This window comes from Petaurus breviceps, unplaced genomic scaffold (assembly GCF_028583685.1).
Source record: "Petaurus breviceps papuanus isolate PSGF00001 unplaced genomic scaffold, PetGlider_PUasm1.0 185, whole genome shotgun sequence".
In the NCBI taxonomy this organism is placed as follows: Eukaryota; Metazoa; Chordata; class Mammalia; order Diprotodontia; family Petauridae; genus Petaurus; species Petaurus breviceps.
In genome coordinates, this window is record NW_027185797.1 from 7,814,138 (window position 1) to 7,832,210 (window position 18,073).

The 18,073-nt window shown below is 43.8% G+C and overlaps 1 protein-coding gene across 1 annotated transcript in view; it reads right to left on the minus strand.

Annotated features, from left to right (window-relative positions):
- Positions 1 to 1,925: 1,925 nt before the first annotated feature.
- The window catches only part of COLQ (collagen like tail subunit of asymmetric acetylcholinesterase), a 50,424-nt gene continuing 34,276 nt past the window's right edge, over positions 1,926 to 18,073 (minus strand). The window contains exons 12-17 of the mRNA XM_069088415.1: positions 17,695 to 17,782; positions 15,552 to 15,691; positions 15,167 to 15,286; positions 13,984 to 14,104; positions 13,171 to 13,273; positions 1,926 to 9,977 (exon numbers count right to left, since the gene is read on the minus strand). Of these exons, the coding sequence (XP_068944516.1) occupies positions 9,908 to 9,977; positions 13,171 to 13,273; positions 13,984 to 14,104; positions 15,167 to 15,286; positions 15,552 to 15,691; positions 17,695 to 17,782 (642 nt within the window). The 3' untranslated portion in view covers positions 1,926 to 9,907. The remainder of the gene's footprint in view (positions 9,978 to 13,170; positions 13,274 to 13,983; positions 14,105 to 15,166; positions 15,287 to 15,551; positions 15,692 to 17,694; positions 17,783 to 18,073) is intronic.

Sequence of the window (18,073 nt, forward strand, 5' to 3'; positions counted from 1 at the left end):
TAATTTCTTACAATAACCCTTCATACTTGAATCTAATGATAATGGAAATTAAAAATGATTCTTAAAATTATATTCTTACATCACTAAATTTAGGAAGTTTACAAGGCTAGTAAAATTTCAAAATGAATTATCAAAGGAATGACTTAAAAGCACTTTGAAATGGAGAAAGGGAAGGCTAAAAGCTGGTGTGGGCTCACCAGGAACAAGTTATGACAAACTAACTTCATTTCCTTTTTGACAGTGTCCCTAAAGTAGGATGCCAGTCCACACTTCTGTGGACTCTTGGATATTAGCAGCTCATTCGCCAGTTACTGTCTCCTTTGAATAAGACAGAAGGATATGCATTAGATGGAAAATGGTTAAGTAAGTGGGCTGGAACAAGTTGACTGCCTAAACCCAGAGAGTGTGAGAGGCTAACATCAGGTAGTAGAAGGAGCACTGGATTTGGGGTCATTTGGAGGACTTAACCAGCTTTGTGACCCTGGGTGAGACACGCCATCTCTTGCACAAAAGGGCTGCATCAGGTAATTTCCAAGGTCATGAAGGGACAGTTAATGAAAGCCACTGAATGGCAGTCCGATTGGACAGAACTCTGGTAGAAGGCCACATGGTTCTTTTCCTTGGCCATGTTTTGAACAACTTTAAGAAAAATCAGCAACTTGAATGACTGCTGATTTTTATGCTTCTCAAATGACATAAAGCTAGGACTAGCCAATATATTAGATGACAAAATTAGAATTCAAAAAGATCTTGATGAGCTGGAATGTTAGCTAAAGCCAACAAGATAAAACTAAGCAGGGATATTCATTCACTTGGGTTAAGGAAAACCAACTACCCAAGTATAGGATGAGGCAAATGCAGTTAAAAAGCATAGGGGGAAAGGGGGGAGGGGAGTTTTGCAGATTGAAAGTTTAAGGGGTTTAAGAGTCAAGGAGGTGGGGCAGCCAGGTAGCACAGCGAGTAAGAGCACCGGCTCCAGTGTCAGGATGAGCTGGAAGATCGAATCCTGGGCTCAGACACCTAGCACCCACCCAGAAACACCTGGCCGTGTAACCTTGAGCAAGTTACTTAACCCCAATTGCTTAGGGGTGGCTCAGCGAGTAAGAGCACCGGCTCCAGTGTTGGGATGACCTGGAGTTTGAATCCCGGTCTCAGATAGCACCACACCCAGAAATAACTGGCCATGTAAGTTACTTAACCCCGATTGCTTTAAAAAAAAAAAAAAGTCAAGGAGGTGATAATGTTACTTCTTTTCCTGGATCAGCCTAAATTTTGGCCAATTCTAGGCAAGTACGTTCTGAGAATCATTGACAAGTACCTAACAAAGGAGAGAGATTGTATCTTCTAAAAGGCAAAAGAAAAGGCTTTTTACAGGAATAACTTACCTGCAAAACTGAGCATCATTTTAGAGGAGAAACATGGACCTTGAAAGAGAACTTTCAAGCATTCCTGCTGAAAAGACCAGGGACAAATAGAAGTTTTGAACCATAAGCACAGAAGACAAGAAAATGCAGAAAAGTCAGTATATTTGAACAATTGGAAGGGTCTTGATGATAATGAAACATACTAATGGGAGAAAAGAGGAGTGTCTCTTTTGGATCCCACTGTTTTTAGAGGTCACAAAGGGAACAAAAGAAAAAAACAGGCCCTTTGAGTGGTTATTGTTATATCTTCTTGGTATTAAGGTAAGGGGCAGGCTGATGGGGGGGGGTAGGTGAGGAGGAATACACTAAGGAAGAAACAGAAGGGGAAGGAAGTGACTTTTGCATAATTGAGGTATATGAGAAGATAGGCATAGAGGGTGAGAACACCGTCTCATAAACCTCATGCTTACCTGATTTGGGCCACTGAGGGTTCATCAAAAACACTGTTTAGTGTAGAAATACATTACATTCAAGAGAGAAAAGAGGCTGGGACAAGAAAAGGAAGGGGTGGGTTAAGAGAGGGTAATTGGAGAGCAAATGATCAGTTCAGCAAACATCAGGAAGTAGGTTGTTAAAAGGAGAGAACAGAAGAACCGGGCAGCCCCTAGGGTCTGGGCCAGGAGAGGCATCAGACCATTTCAGTATAGCTTGCTCAAGGATTGATCAAGTTCCTTCTCTTTCACCACCATCTCTCTTTGTAAAGATGGGGTTGGGAGGCAAAGAGAAGGAGAAGTTTAGATGGAGGGGAAAACAAGAGCTGCAAAAAATGTGGATGGAATAAACTCATCTGTCAAAAAGGAATGGGTAGCAGGATGGATCAAAAATCATGTTTACAAGAAACACTTAAAGAACCTCGGTGTTGGAGCTGAATTTATTATGCTTTACAGGTGAATTTTAAAAAGCAAGGAATGGCAATTATGATCTCAGACAAGAGTAAAAATAGAAGTGGTTAATAGATATAATAACAGGGAAGCTTCACTATTTTTAAAGGTAAGGCAAGTAATAATATCAATAATTTATATGCACTGAATATGTCATTGAAGTCCAAGGTGGGGAACCTGCAGTCTCAAGGCCACATGTGTACCTGTAGATCTTCAAGTGTGGCTCTTTAGCTGAATCCAAACTTCACAGAATAAATCCCCTAAATAAAAGGATTTGTTCTGGAAAACTTGGATTCTGTCGAAAGGCTTCACCTAACAACCTAGAAGGCCACAGTTTCCCCACTCCCTAAGTATTCAAAGGAAAAGTTAACCAAATGACTACAAAATTACAATAGTTGCAGACCTCAATATGACCCTTTCAGATTTGGACACTTCTAACAAAAAGATATATAAGAAAGTTAAACCTGAATAGAATTTTTTTTTTAACAATTTGATGTTATTGATCCTTGGTAATTACTGAATGGGAATAGAAAGAATTATACATATCACTCAGCTCTATATGGCACATTTACAAAAATCAAACATGCTATGGCATTTAAAAAAACTACAAAATTCAGAGAAGCAGAAGTATTTTAAGTAAATTTTTATTTTTATCTTTTGTTTTTACATCGCCCACATTTCTTCCTACAACCCTTCCCTCCCTCCACTCAGAGAGCCATCCCTTATAAAAAGAATTCCTTCTAAAAGGAAGAAAAAAATTCAGCAAAAGCAACATGTTTTTAAAAAATGATGCTATATGTAATGTCCCATACCTGTGACTCCCCCCCCCCCCCTTTCTACAACAGAGCCAGGGGGGGATGTGTCTTTTTGTATTTTTTTTAATACCTAACCTGTCATTCTTATGCAAATTAGGAGAGTTTTTCCTTAAAGGATTAGCACCTGGTCACTTGAATACAAAGCAGCTAGGAGGAGCTCCAGGAGTTGGAGGGCACTGTGGGCAGTTGTACTCAAGAGGAGAGTTTTACTCAAAATCAAGCAACTTGATCCTTAAATTATATGCCCTTGTTGAATTTTCCTCCATTAATAGCCTATGAGTGTCTTATGTCTTTACATTATCACAACCAAAACAACCAGGGAACTGACCTAAGGAAGTGGCCAGGCATGGTCTTTGTAATTTCACCATACAGAACTACCATTTATTGTCATTGTGTATATTGTTTTCCCAGCTCTGCTTACTTCGTTTTGCATCAGTTCCCATAAGTGTCTTATGGTACAGTAATATTTTTATCGCATTCATGAACTATAATTTATATAGCCATTCCCCAATTCAAGGGCATTTACTTTGTTTCCAGTTCTTTGTTAACACAGAAAGTATTGATATAAATATTTTAGTGTATATGGAGCCCTTTTTTAAGTCACTATTTGCATACTTTTAAATTGGAAATACGAAGTACTAGACATTTCTTAATCTCCTATAACACACTAAAAATGAATCAAGAAAGAGCATTTGAAGAAAGGAGTCAAACTTAAATGGAGACTAATGCTAAAGAATAAGAGGATCAAAGAACAAATCATAAAAACAATAGCTAATTTCATAAAATAAAACAATGGAACAACATATGTAGACCTTTGGGATGCAGCCCCAATATAGTCCTTGGGAAGAAGTTTGTATCTTGGAATACTTATCAACAAAAGAAAAACAGATCAATGATATGGGCATGCAATTAAAAAAAAAACCAACTAGGAAAACAAATCAGAAAACCTCAACTAAATAGAGAAATAAAAATTCTGAAAATTAAAAATGGAGAATTGAAGAGAAAAACATGTTGAGTTGATAAATGAGGCCAGGAACTGGTATTTTGAAGGAAAAAAAAAAAACCTAACCAGCTTTTAAATTTTATTTAAAAATAGAAGAAACCTAGATGGGCAAAAACAAAAAAAGCATGAAAAATAAAGAAAATTATGAACTATTCTGCTCAATTTTAAACCAACAAAAATGATAAGTGAAATGTATTAATATTTTTATGCCCACATTAACCTAACAAGAAACAATTTAAACAACCCCTAAAACTTTTATGGTTTAAATAACAAAAAAAACCCTTTAATTTTATGAATGATAAGGGGACATTTCCTTAATTTTGGTAAGCAGTATATATATAAAACCAAAAGCTAGCATCTATGATGGAGAAATGCTAGATGCCATTTCAATAATACCACGAGGCAAATAAGGATGTCCACTGTCACCACTATAATCTCTGCTATAGTTATAGAAAGTCCTGCTTTAGCAGTAAGACAAGAAAAACTGAGGGATTAGGCATAGACAAAGATAAAAACAAAATTATCACTTTTTCAGATGATATTCTATTTAGAAAACCCTAGAGATTCAGCTAAAACTGGTTGAATAACCAGCAAAACATGGATATGACATAAGCCCACAAAAATCCATCAGCCTTTCTAAAATAAAACCCAAAGACATAGAAAAGGAAATTCCATTCAAAATTACTATAGAATGTATAAAATATCTCAAATTCCACTTACCAAAACACACAGAGGAATTATATTAATGTAATTACAAGACACTTTCCAGAAATGCAAGAAGACTTAAATAACTGTAGAGACACCAATTGTTCATTGTTGAGTCAGACCAATGTAATTAAAATGACAATACTACCCAAATTAATTTAGAGATTCAATGCCATTGCAAACTACCAAATAATTATTTTATAGAATTGTACATAATAACAGCAAAATTAATATGTAGGAACAAAATATCAAGAAGCTCAAGATAAATAATGAAAAAATGGGAATAATGTGGGCTTAGGAGTATTAGATCTCAAACTATACTGTAAAGCAGCAATCATCAAAACAATCTGGTACTGGTTAAAAAATAGAAAAACAAATTAGAGGAGAAGGAAGGAGGTTCCTATAATACCTATAGAGAGTTCTTGACCAAGCAGGGAATAGGGATATTCATAAAAGATAAAACAACAATTTTTATTTTGTAAAATCAAAATGTTTTTGTACAAATAAAATGAATACAATTAGAACTTGAAAGGAAATGGTTAACTTGGGAAGTCTTTGCAGTATATTCTCTGATAAAAAAAAGCTAATAGCTAAGACAGAACTGATACAAATACCTAAGAACAAGAGCCATTCCTCAATAGATTTAATTAATTATCAGAGAATGCAGATAGGCATATCATAAAAGAAGAAATGTAAGCTATCAACAACACATGGGAAAAAATGGTCCAAATTATAAATAATAAAAGCAATGCAAATTAAAATGACAGTTTCTATTTTACCTTCATCAGATTGGTAAAGCTGGCTAAAAAAAAAAAAAAAAGGTAAATGACACAGTTGTGAGAAGACTGACACAGTGCCTTTTGGGGAAGGTATAAATTAGTCCAACTAGATTGGAAAGCAATATGGAACTATATATCCAGATTCATTAAACTGCATACCCTCTGGCCTAGGGATTCCATTTCTAGGCATATATCCTAGAGAGGCTAAAAACAAATGGAAAGGATCGATATACACACAAAAATATTCACAACAATACTTTTTTAGAGTAGCAAAGAACTGGAAACAAAGTCTGAACAAATTATGGTATTTGAATGTAATATAATTGTGCCTTAAGAAATGACAAAAAAGGACAGATTTAGAGAAACATAGGAAAACTTGCATAAACTGATGCACAAAGTAAAATGAACAGAACCAGAAGAATGATTTCTACAGTGACCACAGTATTGTAAAGGAAAACAACTCTGAAAGACTTAAGAACTAATAACAACTTTATGTGACTGATGGTGAAGGATTCTTCCTACCTCTTGGCAGGGAGGTGGTAATCTGTGGGTACAGAATGAAACATTTTCAGATATAGCCAATGTATAAGTTTGTTTTACTTAACTATATTTTTAGTTATGAAACAGAACTGGACAGAGTGGTTAGGGATAATAATAATAAAATTAAAGAAAAACATCATTGAAACATTTGAAAAACACAGAAGAAATCAGAATGTTCAGAAGGGGAAAGGGAGAAGAAACAGGACACTGTTGATACCACCATATTAAATATGATGTGTGCTTAAAAAAAACAAACAAATGTGATAGAAATTGATAGTTTCACATACAAACTTTTGCTGTTCTTTGTATATGAAAACATTCATATCTGTCAAATTTATAAAGAGGGAAACACAAGAACCCCCAAATTATGAGAGATTAGGTAATCTGACAAGCCTTGATACACTTAGACAAACAAAAACCCCAACAGGCCCATTTCTGAGATGACGGCACTAAGGACTTACATGGCAGGGGGCTGCAAGGGCCAGAAGAATCACACTGACGAATTTGATTTATCTCTATCCCTACTTCCCCACCTTGTGGTTCTGTTTCACATTGGGTTCTGAACAACAGCATGGAGATGGCTGGATTTGGAGTTAGGAGACAGGGATTCAATCTGTCTCCAAGTGCTTCCTCTCTCTGGACCTGTTTGTTCTAACAGTTGGTTATGAGGAAATGATAATGAACTTGGACATTTCTATGGCAACTTAAAGTTGACAAAGTGCATTTTTGTTCACTCACTCATTTGAGTGTCCTAGCGGTGCTGGGGCTAGGTACTATTGCTATTACTCTCACCACTTTGCAAATGAGGACACTGAGATTAAGGGGTTAATTGCCTTGCCCATGGACATGCAGCTGCTAATAGGCAAAGGCAGGACATGAACCTAGATCTCTGGACTCCATCTATGTTGTATCCATTACTAGGGAAACCTTAAAGCATTTTTACAAAAACATCAATTACATCATCATGTAATTTTATAACACACACAGGTAGCCCAAGAGAACAAAAAGTTGTATCTGACATGGAGAATAGAGATTAGGAAGGAGGAGACCGTATTTCAAAGAAATGGATTTTATTGTGTGTAGGTTGTGCAATATGGTCAGTTCCAAAATGTACATGATTGATATATTAAACGTGTATTACAAGATTACATGACTCATAGGGGAAAGCACATGTAATGGGCAGGATGTAATACACTGTACAAGTCAGCTCTCAAGAAACACGTCCTCTGGGAGGAGGCCAGACTCCTTTGCTCCAGAGGTGTGGAAGAAAAGCCAGCAGAGGGGAAATAAAACGGGCCTCCAGGGACATTCCAGTACAGAGATAAGCATCCAGTAATGAGCACATGCTTAAGGACCCCCCACGGTTAGCAGCAGAAGCCATTTTATGGGGCAGACAAAGTGAATGGTTGTCCATGAGGAAGTCCTGCCATGCATGCAGTGTGAACACTTTCATCCATCCATATCTAAAGGATCTACCCAACAGAACCTGCTGGAGGCTTTCCTCTGATTCATTCTCTGTCCAAGAGGGGAGCAAAAACACGGATGTGTCATAAAATCATGATTTAAAAAAAAAATCTCCACAGACCTGTCCACAGTTTCTGAGCATGCAGGTCCTGTCTGCAATCATTTAAGAAGACGGTCTTCATCACTATGGAAAAAACGCATAGTGCCCCCGCTGCTGAGGATTGGACAGATAGAGTCAAAGGATGTTACAGGTGGAAGGCCTTTGGAGTCAACATGTTCACCCCATTGCTTTAGTGATGAAGAAGATGAGTCCCAGACTGGTGGATAGGTGAGGTGAGACTCCTAACTCGCTCCACCCCACTCCAGACAATCTTTGCTCCGGCCACCTTGGAATCCTGCCAAAGTGCTATATGCTGTCTAAATGGAAAAGAACTGAAATTCTTTTTTTTTTCTCTCCTTAAAAAAAGAATTTCAAATCACCCCTTTAAGATAATAGGAGCTGACTTGTACCAACATAGAAGGTCAATAAAACAGATTTAAATCCAGACCGTTACGCCCCACCCTTCCAGCAGTGTTTAGCAACACTGGTTACACACCACTAAGCAAAAGCAAATCACTGAGATGAAGCGCCTTGTTCCATCTGCACACGTGAGTGACCATATATGGAGTGTGTAGCAATAGCTCCTCCACTTGATGGAAGGGGAAAGTGTTTCATTCACTGACATGAGTTGGGGACCTTCTTGCCTGCGTCTGGTCTTCAGGGAGACATCGACAGAACTGCATGCAGCCATGCTGAATCCAGCCCCAGCAATGCATGTATCTGACATCTTCTTTTGGAGTCTGAGTCACAAACCAGGATACCACCTGCATCAGCGTGCAGTCTACAGACGTGTGCACTGTAGGGCACGTTCCTTGCCCTATTTGTGATGGGTCTGCATGAAACATACAGGACATTCATCCTCCTGCACAGAGTAAGCCATTTGGTAGTTCTAGTAAACAGAGATGTTACTATTGTTGATGCCGCAGGGACAGATAGCAGATCGCATTTGACCCTCCTTTATGGGACAGAACAAAGACTTCTCTAGCCAGACTGACTGCAAGACAATTCACAGGCCTGCTGGACTCACATGTAAAGAAATCAGGAGCCCCCACATCTGCAAATACAACAATAAGGTCCACACATGCTTCATACACCTGGAGGTGTCACTCAGGAAAGATGAGATGCAGAGACATCATATTCAGTGGCAAATTAAAACCTACAGTTAAAACCAGGGACCAGGCTTTCCGAAGGACTGAGAGAAGACAACTGACTGCACCCAGGGGGAAAACCACATTCTTTAGGAGAGAATGGTGTGGAGGTGTGGTCACTAGGACTGGATGATGAAGCTCAGCCCAGATAAATGGAACCAGCAGAGAGAAAAGAAAGCCTGGGACACAAAACGGGCTCCCCCTTAAAGGGAATGCCAAGAAAACAGACACCAACCTCCAGGACAGTTTTTCCAGCTAGTCCAGAAAACTCTCAGTAAGCCTTTGTTCTCACAGGGATCCGGATGGGAACTGGCCTTCCATCTCTTTTTTGAAGCTGGCTCTCTCTGAGGTCTAAGGGAGACAGTGACTGCTCAGTGTGGGGCTGAACCAGCATCTCCCCAGGGAGGGACAGTTACACATCCCCTGCAGTTTCACTACATTTCAAGAGTCTGCTGGGGCTGACCAGTGGCCAAGGGTCCCTTCACAGTGGCACAGGAGAATCCCTCTGTCAGCTGTCGGCATCCCTGCACTTCAACTCCCGGATGCTGAAGTCTGTACTGTTGTGTGGTCCTGACCCTGCGTAAGGTCAGAGGAGGACAGAAGAGTGTTGTCGTCACCTCCGCTCCCCTGGGCTATGCCCAGAGACAGTTGAAAGCTGCAGATCAAAACTCAATTCAAACCACACCCCCAAAAGTCTGTGTATAGGTAGGGCTAAACTGAGGTAATCATTGTCTCATCACGCAGTGTTCTGGGATGCGGAGATCTGTCGCTGTTCTCCAATTAATTTGCCTTTACAGTTGGGCAGCCGACCAGCTCCCATCAGTGAGTCTAAGAGATGCCATCTACATTCTGGATTAAGACAAGGATACAGTGGTCCATTTTCTTCCACTCAGAGCTAATTAAGCATACATCTCCAAGAGCTGTCAGCAGCAAGACGGTTGGGTTTTGTTTTCTTCATGCAGAGATGTGGCATGACTATGCCGGGCTGAATTAGTGTCAGGGCAGCTACTGTCCATTCCACAGGGGATACTGCCCACCCTGCATCCCTTCATGTGAAATAGCGACAGGGTGTGGAATCGATGTAGCAGTGTGACGTGCATCTCAATTCCCCATAGGACCTGAGGCAAGAAAGAGAAGCTTGGGTCAGACAGAATGCCGCCGATACCAGGGAACCTTGGGAACCTGAATGATAACAGCTAGCATTGAGAGCTCTCCACAGACCCTCTCACTTCCTCCTCAGGACAACCACGGGACACAGGCGCTGCTACTGTCTCCGTTTTACAGAAGAGGAAACAGAGATTGACTGTCCAGGGCTACACAGTGAGTAGCTGCAACTGTGCACTGGACCCCCTGGATGCCTCGCCTCGGCCAAGCACTCTTAACCCTTGTTGTGTCAGGGACCCTTCTGGCAGTGCCTGTGAACCCGACAGTCCCCTTCTCAAATCCTGACTCCAAATGCATAACGTAAAGCACAGGGGACTGCAGAGGAAGCCAATCACATTGAAATGCAGCCGTCATCTAAACATGAAAAACAAGTTTCCCAGAAATCTGTCCACGTCCTGCTCAGCAATCTGTGTGCCCCACATTAAAGACCCCTGGTCTAGTGAAACGCTCTCACATTTTGCAGATGAAGAACCAGCCCAAACAGGAGGAGCTGAAGACGTGGGATTTGAATCCCAACTTCTGGATCCGGTGCCCATGAGCCGGAGCCTCTGGAGAAGCTCCCACTGGAGAGAGGAGTTGTTATAACTGATCAACCAATCAAAAACATTTATAAAGCACCTATTATGTGCCAGTCACTGTGCTAAGTGCCAGGGATACAAAGAGGCAAAGGCTGGTCCCTGCCCTCAAGGAGTTTACAGTCTAATGGAATTACTGATCTCATTCCCTTTCGTAGGAAGCAGTCCAGCAGGACACTGGCCTCCTCCTCTGAATCCCTTCCCTTCTTATTGCATCCTTCCACTGTTCATGCCTGCCAGCTCTCCCTCCTGACTCCCGCCCCTCACCCCCCAGCTGCTGAACAACGTTGGAGGAAATCACACAGGCGAGTAATCCGGTCCACTGTGGATTCTTACCTCGCTTCACTGCTCACTTGTTCTCCCAGTCCTTTTCTCCTTCTTTGGTCAATGTTCTACTGCACATCCACAAACGCCCTTCCTTCTCTCCTCTGAGACCCGCAATCGCACCCCCCACATTCTGCGTTGCAACCCAGGACCCTGGCTCCTGTCTAGTAACTGAGGCCCTGCAATATGACTGTCCTTGCCTCCCTGCTCCCCTCTGCCCCTGACTCCCTTCACTTTGGCCTTCCCTCTGGTGCTCCAGCCTCAAAAGCATCTCTTCTCCTTTTTTAAAGATACAAGTTCAATAACAAAGTTAGCAAGTAAATACCTCTGACTTGAACCCTTGATCCTCTCTCATCTTATGGGAGTTTGCCTCACTGATTATCCCATCTCTCCCTATCTAGTGAGGCCTTCCCTGCTGCCTGACCGCATGCTGAAGACTCCTCATCCTTAAAAACAACAAAAACCTTCCACTTGATCTCACCAACCCCCTGAGCCCTCTCACTCCCAAACTCCTAGAGAAACATTATTTTTCCCTCACTGCTTCCATTTCCTCACCAGCCACCTCATTTCTACCTCCTGCAATCTGGTTCCTGACCCCATCATTCTACAGGAACCACTCCCCAAACGTTACCTATTGTCCATTTTTCGGTTCTCAGCCTCACTGACCTCTCTTCAGTCTGGACATTGTCAGCCACCCACTCCTTCCAGGCACTCTCTTCTGCCTTTGCTTTTAGGGAGCTGAGCCTTCTTGCTTCTCCCAAAGACTAAGGTGACTATCCCTTCTCAGTTTCCTTTGCTACACCTTGCCCCCCAAAGAAAGATATCCCCCAAAACTATGTCTCGAGTCATCTTCTCTATCTACTCTCCCTTGGGTTCCCATGGATTCACTTGTCCTTATGCTGAGGACTTCCAAACATACAGCCTTTCCCCCCACAATCTCTCTTAAGCTCTGGTCCCGCATTTCCCCCAGGTGTTCTCGTACCTCAAACTCAACATCTCCAAATTAGAGGCCCCATCTTCCCCCCAATGCTGTGATCCAAACGTCCTCCCTCCTGACGACTGCACCCTCTGTGCTTTCAAGGCCAGTCTACTCTCACAGGCACAGGGTAAGCGCTGAACAGTTGCTCAGTGACTGACTAATTCTTCACATTAGTGAAGAATGTGTTTCACGTTCATTTTTTCATTTTAATTACATTTCCCTCTTCAAGTGGGCAAGCTGAAGCTACAAGAGAGTAATGCATTTGCCTGACATTAAAGCTATGGTGGCAGCAGGACCAGAATTCAGCTCTCCCAATTGGGGCCCACTCTCTTTTCTCTAGAGGACCCTGCCCAGGGCACAGCCAGACCCAAAGCGGGAGGAGAAGCAGCCAAACCAGGAGCTCTCTCTGACAGAAATGCTGGCCCATGTGGCTTTTGGCTGAGGTGAAGCCGGACGTCAGGCATGGCTTAATCAGGGTGTCAGACTGAACAGGGGGTGCTGAATGGGTGGCCCCAAGGGCAGGAGTTTATGCATGAAAATGCCTTTAAAAAGCCATTCATGGCTGGATGACCACTAAGAATGGGATAACTAAAAAGCTCAAAACATGGGCCTGTGTGATTTAAAAAAAAAAATCTGTTCCTCTGTCTGCTTGAGACAAGGTAACATCCTGTAAGTAACTGGGTCCCGTCAATTCTCATTAACACAGCCTATCTCTATGTAAAGCTGACTATTCCAGCCACCTCGTTTGGGGCTACCAGGCAGAAGGACCAGGGGAAATTGTCTAATTTTTAGAAACGTGAACCTACCAAGGGTATGCAAGGACAGTGCCCTCCTCTCCAGCACTTACCACAGTATCGTAGGTAAAGCGCGTGCACGTGCTCAATAACGGGATCTGGTGAACCTGCTCTGTTCACTTCACTCTCCTTTCTATTCACCTCTAACTTCCTTTCTCAAACCCATGGTCAAGGAAGCACAATGCATTCGAGCCCAGCTGGGAGAAGGAGGGGCTGAGAAGATGCTTTTTTCACGAAGTTAAAAAGGTGCTCAGAGGTTGCTTAGGAACAGACAGCTTTGTCCTCCCGCTGGACCAGGGTGATGCAAACTGTACCCTGGCTTCCCGTGCCCTCTATCTATCCCTTTTGGTGCCGCCAGCTCCCAGGAGGAAACAGCTTTTGCTTTCAGGCCGTTGTAGCTCTCAGAGGATAGACAAAAGCAAGCTTTCTCAAACCCTTTTTGCATTCACTCAACAATGCATCATGTTGTCCCTACCCGGGGAGATAGGTCTCGCAGGTCAGATAGCCAAAGTCCCTTCCATCGCAGTCTTCCACACCTTCATGCCGATAACCATCTCCACAATATGCTCGATGACATCCTAGATGGACACAGGAAGGTGGGGACACTAAGATTAGGGCTCATTGTAGAGGCTGGCCTGGGATCACCTAAGTGTTTGCTTTGTGAGGATACTGTGGTTAAAAGGCCTTTCCCAGTCAGCAGGAAGCAATTCTGTATCTACAGTGCCTTGTGTACTGAGACCCATCAGTGGGTTATGTTGACCATCAATCTCCACATAGGAAATTGAGAGACGGGGAGCAAGTCAAGGGCTAGAACCAAGGAGTGTTCCAAGAGACCCTAGTCATTTGCAGTGGGATTCTGTAGTTTAAACAAGTATAAGTTGTTACAAGGTATGGTCCACTCATGTATGGGAAGGGAAGATCTCGCTTGTGGACCATCCAGACCCTTATTACCAGTGCCTCCCCTGCCCCTAGTCCTTTCCTTGCTCATCAGTATTTCTACTGATGCAGAAAGCTGATAGAACTCAAATCTCCCTATTTGGAGGGGGCTCTGACAAACACATTCTTCCCACCCCCTTGAAGAAAAGTCCCTTCCCCAGTGATTAGATGAGACCCTTCATTTCACTCCTGAAAGCATTGATTCTAAAGGAAAGGAGGCTGACGCCCAAGGCACTGACTTCCCCTACACCTCTCCCCTTCTCTTCTCCCCTCCCCTTTCTGACTTGGAACAGTTCCTCATTATGACTAGACTGAGCCAAAAGGAATTCTGGGTCACCTGCCCCTCACTCACTTATGCAGTCGTCAGCCACCATGTTGTTGCCATCATCACACTCCTCCCCAGGCTGTAGGATCCCATCTCCACAAGAGCTGCCATCGTCTACAGGGTAATCCACAGGATAGAAAGGGGTAAGCTATCCAAACAAACACACAATAATTACCGGGAGGGGACAACAGATGCCCGGAGGAACAAGAAATAGAACATTTGAGCTTGGAAACAAAGCCACTGGAGGGAGGCCAGAGAAACACTAACGGGGGTGAGGGTCATCTGCTCCTTCTCCATAGACTCTTCACTGACTCTGGGGCAGAGGCTTAACCTGGTTTCTGTAAACTTGGTTTTGTTTTAATATTTTAGTGACTTTTTCAATTTAATTGATTTCCTTTGTAAACTATGCATTTTGTTTTATGCATTTAAAAACATGATTCAGAAAAGAGATCCATAGGTTTCACTGGACTGCCAAAGGAGCCCTTGGAACTGAAGAGGCCAAGGATCCCTGGCTTAGAGGGGATCTGGTGAACTGGATGGAGAATCGGGAAGCCCAGGGTATGATTCTTGGGGGAGTTCAGTCTCTGCTCACAGTCCTCATATAAGGCTTTATTCACATTCAGACATCATCTTCCTGTCCTGGCTACGTGAATGTGGGCCAATCATTTAACCTTGCTGGGCTATAGGCTTCTCATCTCTCAAATGGGTATGATATGGGGAGGGACCAAGAGAGGGAGAGAATTTGGAACTGAAAATAATGTTGAATTAAAGAAAGTTCAATGAGTATAATACTGCCTAAATAGTAGGTACCTCACAGGCTTGTATTGAGCCTCAAAGGAGATCACAAACCTTGAAGCATTACATAAAGGCTGCAATTATTTCTGGGTGTTGGACAAGTGTGACCGCTGTCACTCAACACAGGAAGCTACTCCAGTGTTAGAGAGATTAGCCAGGAGCTGGCAAACATGGCCCCTGGGAATCCTCCACCTTGAGCTCACCTATAGGCTTCTGTCCAAAGATAGAGTGAAGAAGCATCGATAGAGAAATGAGGAGGTATGCTGGCCGGTGGGAGCTAGGGGCCTGCTTCCTACCCTTCCGGAAGCAGGAGTCGGGGCTGGAGAAGAACCCAATGACATGTGGCCAAACCCTGGGATCTCCCGATTTCTTTAAGGCTCCAAGAGTGGATTCTGAAACGGTCCCCCTGGATTACCTGGATGGGGAGCCAGCCAACACTGTCCTTGAAATAGAGAGCTCTCTGGTCTTTGCGAAAAGCAATCGCGTTTCGGGTGCTCAGCCGTTCCAGCTCCTCCCCATCATTCACCACAAAAATCTGTCCAAAGAAGAGATCAATAAGGACTCTGGCCCAGAGATGGGTGGTAAGAAAACAACCCCACCCCATGGCCTTCGATGGTTGGATCCCAAGCGGTTTCTTTGCCCTGGACACTAAGATCTGAGTTTTCACTCTATAAGTCCCCAAAGGACCATTTAGAAGGCCATCCCCTGGGGAAGTCCGTGGAGGGGTGCCAAGGAGCTGGCAGGAGAGAGCTCCGCACAGATTCACTATCAGCCACTAGCATCACACAAAGCAGCCTTACCACAGGTACTCGGGGGTAGTTTGGTCCATGCTCATAGTCTTCATAGGATGGGTTATTCACGCTTATGGAAGATCTACAAAGACATCTTCCTGGAGGCCCAGGAGGTCCTCTTTCCCCTTTGGGTCCAATTACAGATTGTCCTGGGAAACAAAATACCAGATCACCATGTTTTATGGCACAGGCCCAAAAAGCCAGTTTCTGGAAAAGGAGTACATTTTTAAGAGAACAGTTAATGATAGCTGGCATTGATATGCATGCTATCTCATTTAATCCTTACAATAACCCTAAGGAGGAAGGCATTATTAGCTCCATTCTACAAATGGGGAAAGTGAGGCAAAGAACAGCTAAGTGACTTCCCCAGGGTCACACAGCTAGTAAATGCCTGAGGCTGGATTTGAACTCAGGTCTTCCCGATTCTAGGCTCAGAGTTCTACTCATTTTGTCATCCAGCTGCCAATAGTTAAAATGGAAAGAACCTTGGAGGCTGCCTGAGTTCAGGATGAACCTCAGGGGGAGTGATTTTTAAACACTGCTTTTAATTTTTAAATGTTTAGAAAAAGTGAAAGGTAGTGTGGTGCACTGGGTAGTATTGGCTGGCCTTGAAGCAGGAAAACTTTGGTTTCAATTCCACCTCTGACATGCTGGCTGGACTGCCCCGAGACCTCACAGCACCTCAGTGTTCTAGGCAGCCGTCTCAAGACTGAGGGCCAGAGAAGGTGCCAACCTACGTTGGTGGAGAGAGTTTCCTCATGCAGAAGTTCCCTATACCAGTGAAATCACAAATCCAGTCCCCATTCCTGTTCCTGTCCCTCAGGATCAATCAAGCATTCAACACTTATAAAGTTCCCACTATGCAGCAGGAACTATGCTAAGTGCTAGAAAATGGGTTTCTGTCTAGATCCCGTCTACAAAGGAGTTTGGAGAGATGGCTTTCTATACTCTGATGGGGAGGGAATGTGTCTTTCACATAACCAGGCCACTGCCCCTGATATTAGGTAAGACGTAATATCCCCAAATCCCTGTGACTCTGGGACATCAAAGGCAGGGCCAGCAGAAGACAGGGCTGGGAAAGGGCAGCACCAGCGACGGGCAGGGCCTGAGGCATCCGAGGACCAGCCTAGCCCACTCCCTCCAGGTGATGGAGGCACTGGGGTGGCAGCCCATGAGATAAAATGAAACAGCAAGCATCCCTGAGTCCTGTGGGGCCCCATCCACACCTGCACTGTGCAGGAGAGGGGCACTGATGATCACTCTGTCATCAGGCAGTCTCTGCATGGGAACTGTGTGCATTCACAGCCAAGATGTGAAATCTTAGTTCAGCAGTCTTCACAATCCAGGAGAACTGAACCTCACCAGCTCTGACATTCTCATCATAAACGAAAACCAGGGCACAGAATGAGAGGCAGCCACGTACAGGATGTGTGTCTTTGGGGAGACCAGGAGGGGTGAAATCCAGACACAACAAGGAACATCACGTGAGACACGTGTTCACCTCTCTTTGCTGGAAAATGAGCAAGAGGTCCTCCATGGCACTGTTGCAAGCTCATGGGCAGACATTTGTTGCCAAGGATGAAAAACTCAGTTCAAACCAAAACGTAGTAAGTGTACCACGGGCAAGGCATTGTGGGCACAAAGACCAAAACAAAGCCATTTCTGTCCTCCGGGACCTGCTATTTCACTGGAGGGATCCATTATGCACTTCAGAAGGAAGAAAGGGCTAACAAAGGGCGGCTCTGGGAAGCCTTTCTGTAGGGGAAGGCGCCTGAATGGAACTTAATGGAAGCAGGGGTGCTAAGGAGTGGGGATGAGCTGGGGGTGCATTCTCGGCCCACAGAAGCATGGAGAGCAGAGGTGGCCAGGTGGGTCCCCAGAACAGCCAGGTCCTCTCCCATCACAGCCCTTTAGGAGGGGGTGGACAGCCAGCAGCCATGGCTTCACCAACATCTGTGCTGTGGGAGCCCAGGGGAACAGAGCTGCGGATAAGAAAGAGCCTGACCCCAAGTGGTGTTGTTCAGTCCAGAAACCCACTTCCCATCCTTACCCGCTGATGGCAATGGTGATGTGACCCCAAAGCTGAGTCCATGGAGTAAAGTGGGTGGACCAGGTGGAGCAGAAGGGGCCATGGGCAGCAGCCACTTCTTACCTGAAGCTGGTGCTCCTGGGGGGCCAAGTTTTCCAGGAGGTCCAGGGCGGCCAGGCGGACCCGTGACTCCAGGGTCACCCTTCTGTCCCTGGCAGACAGGAAAGTGTGACCTGTTAGGATGGCTGCGGCTTTCTCACAGATTAGCAGAAGTCGACACTCCTACCCACACAAAGTCCCAGATTTATTCCCAGAACAAGAGAATCTCTTTAGTCAAATGTGAAAAGTCAAAGGTGAGAAAACTCTGGGGTCAAATGAGAAGGTGGCAGGTTACAGACCCCACCTCATTTTACTGGATAAGAACAAGAAGAGAGAAGTTTGGGGAGGCCATATACTGGGAGGCTGTTCCTTCTTACTGGTCCCTGCAAGCTTTCAATGACCT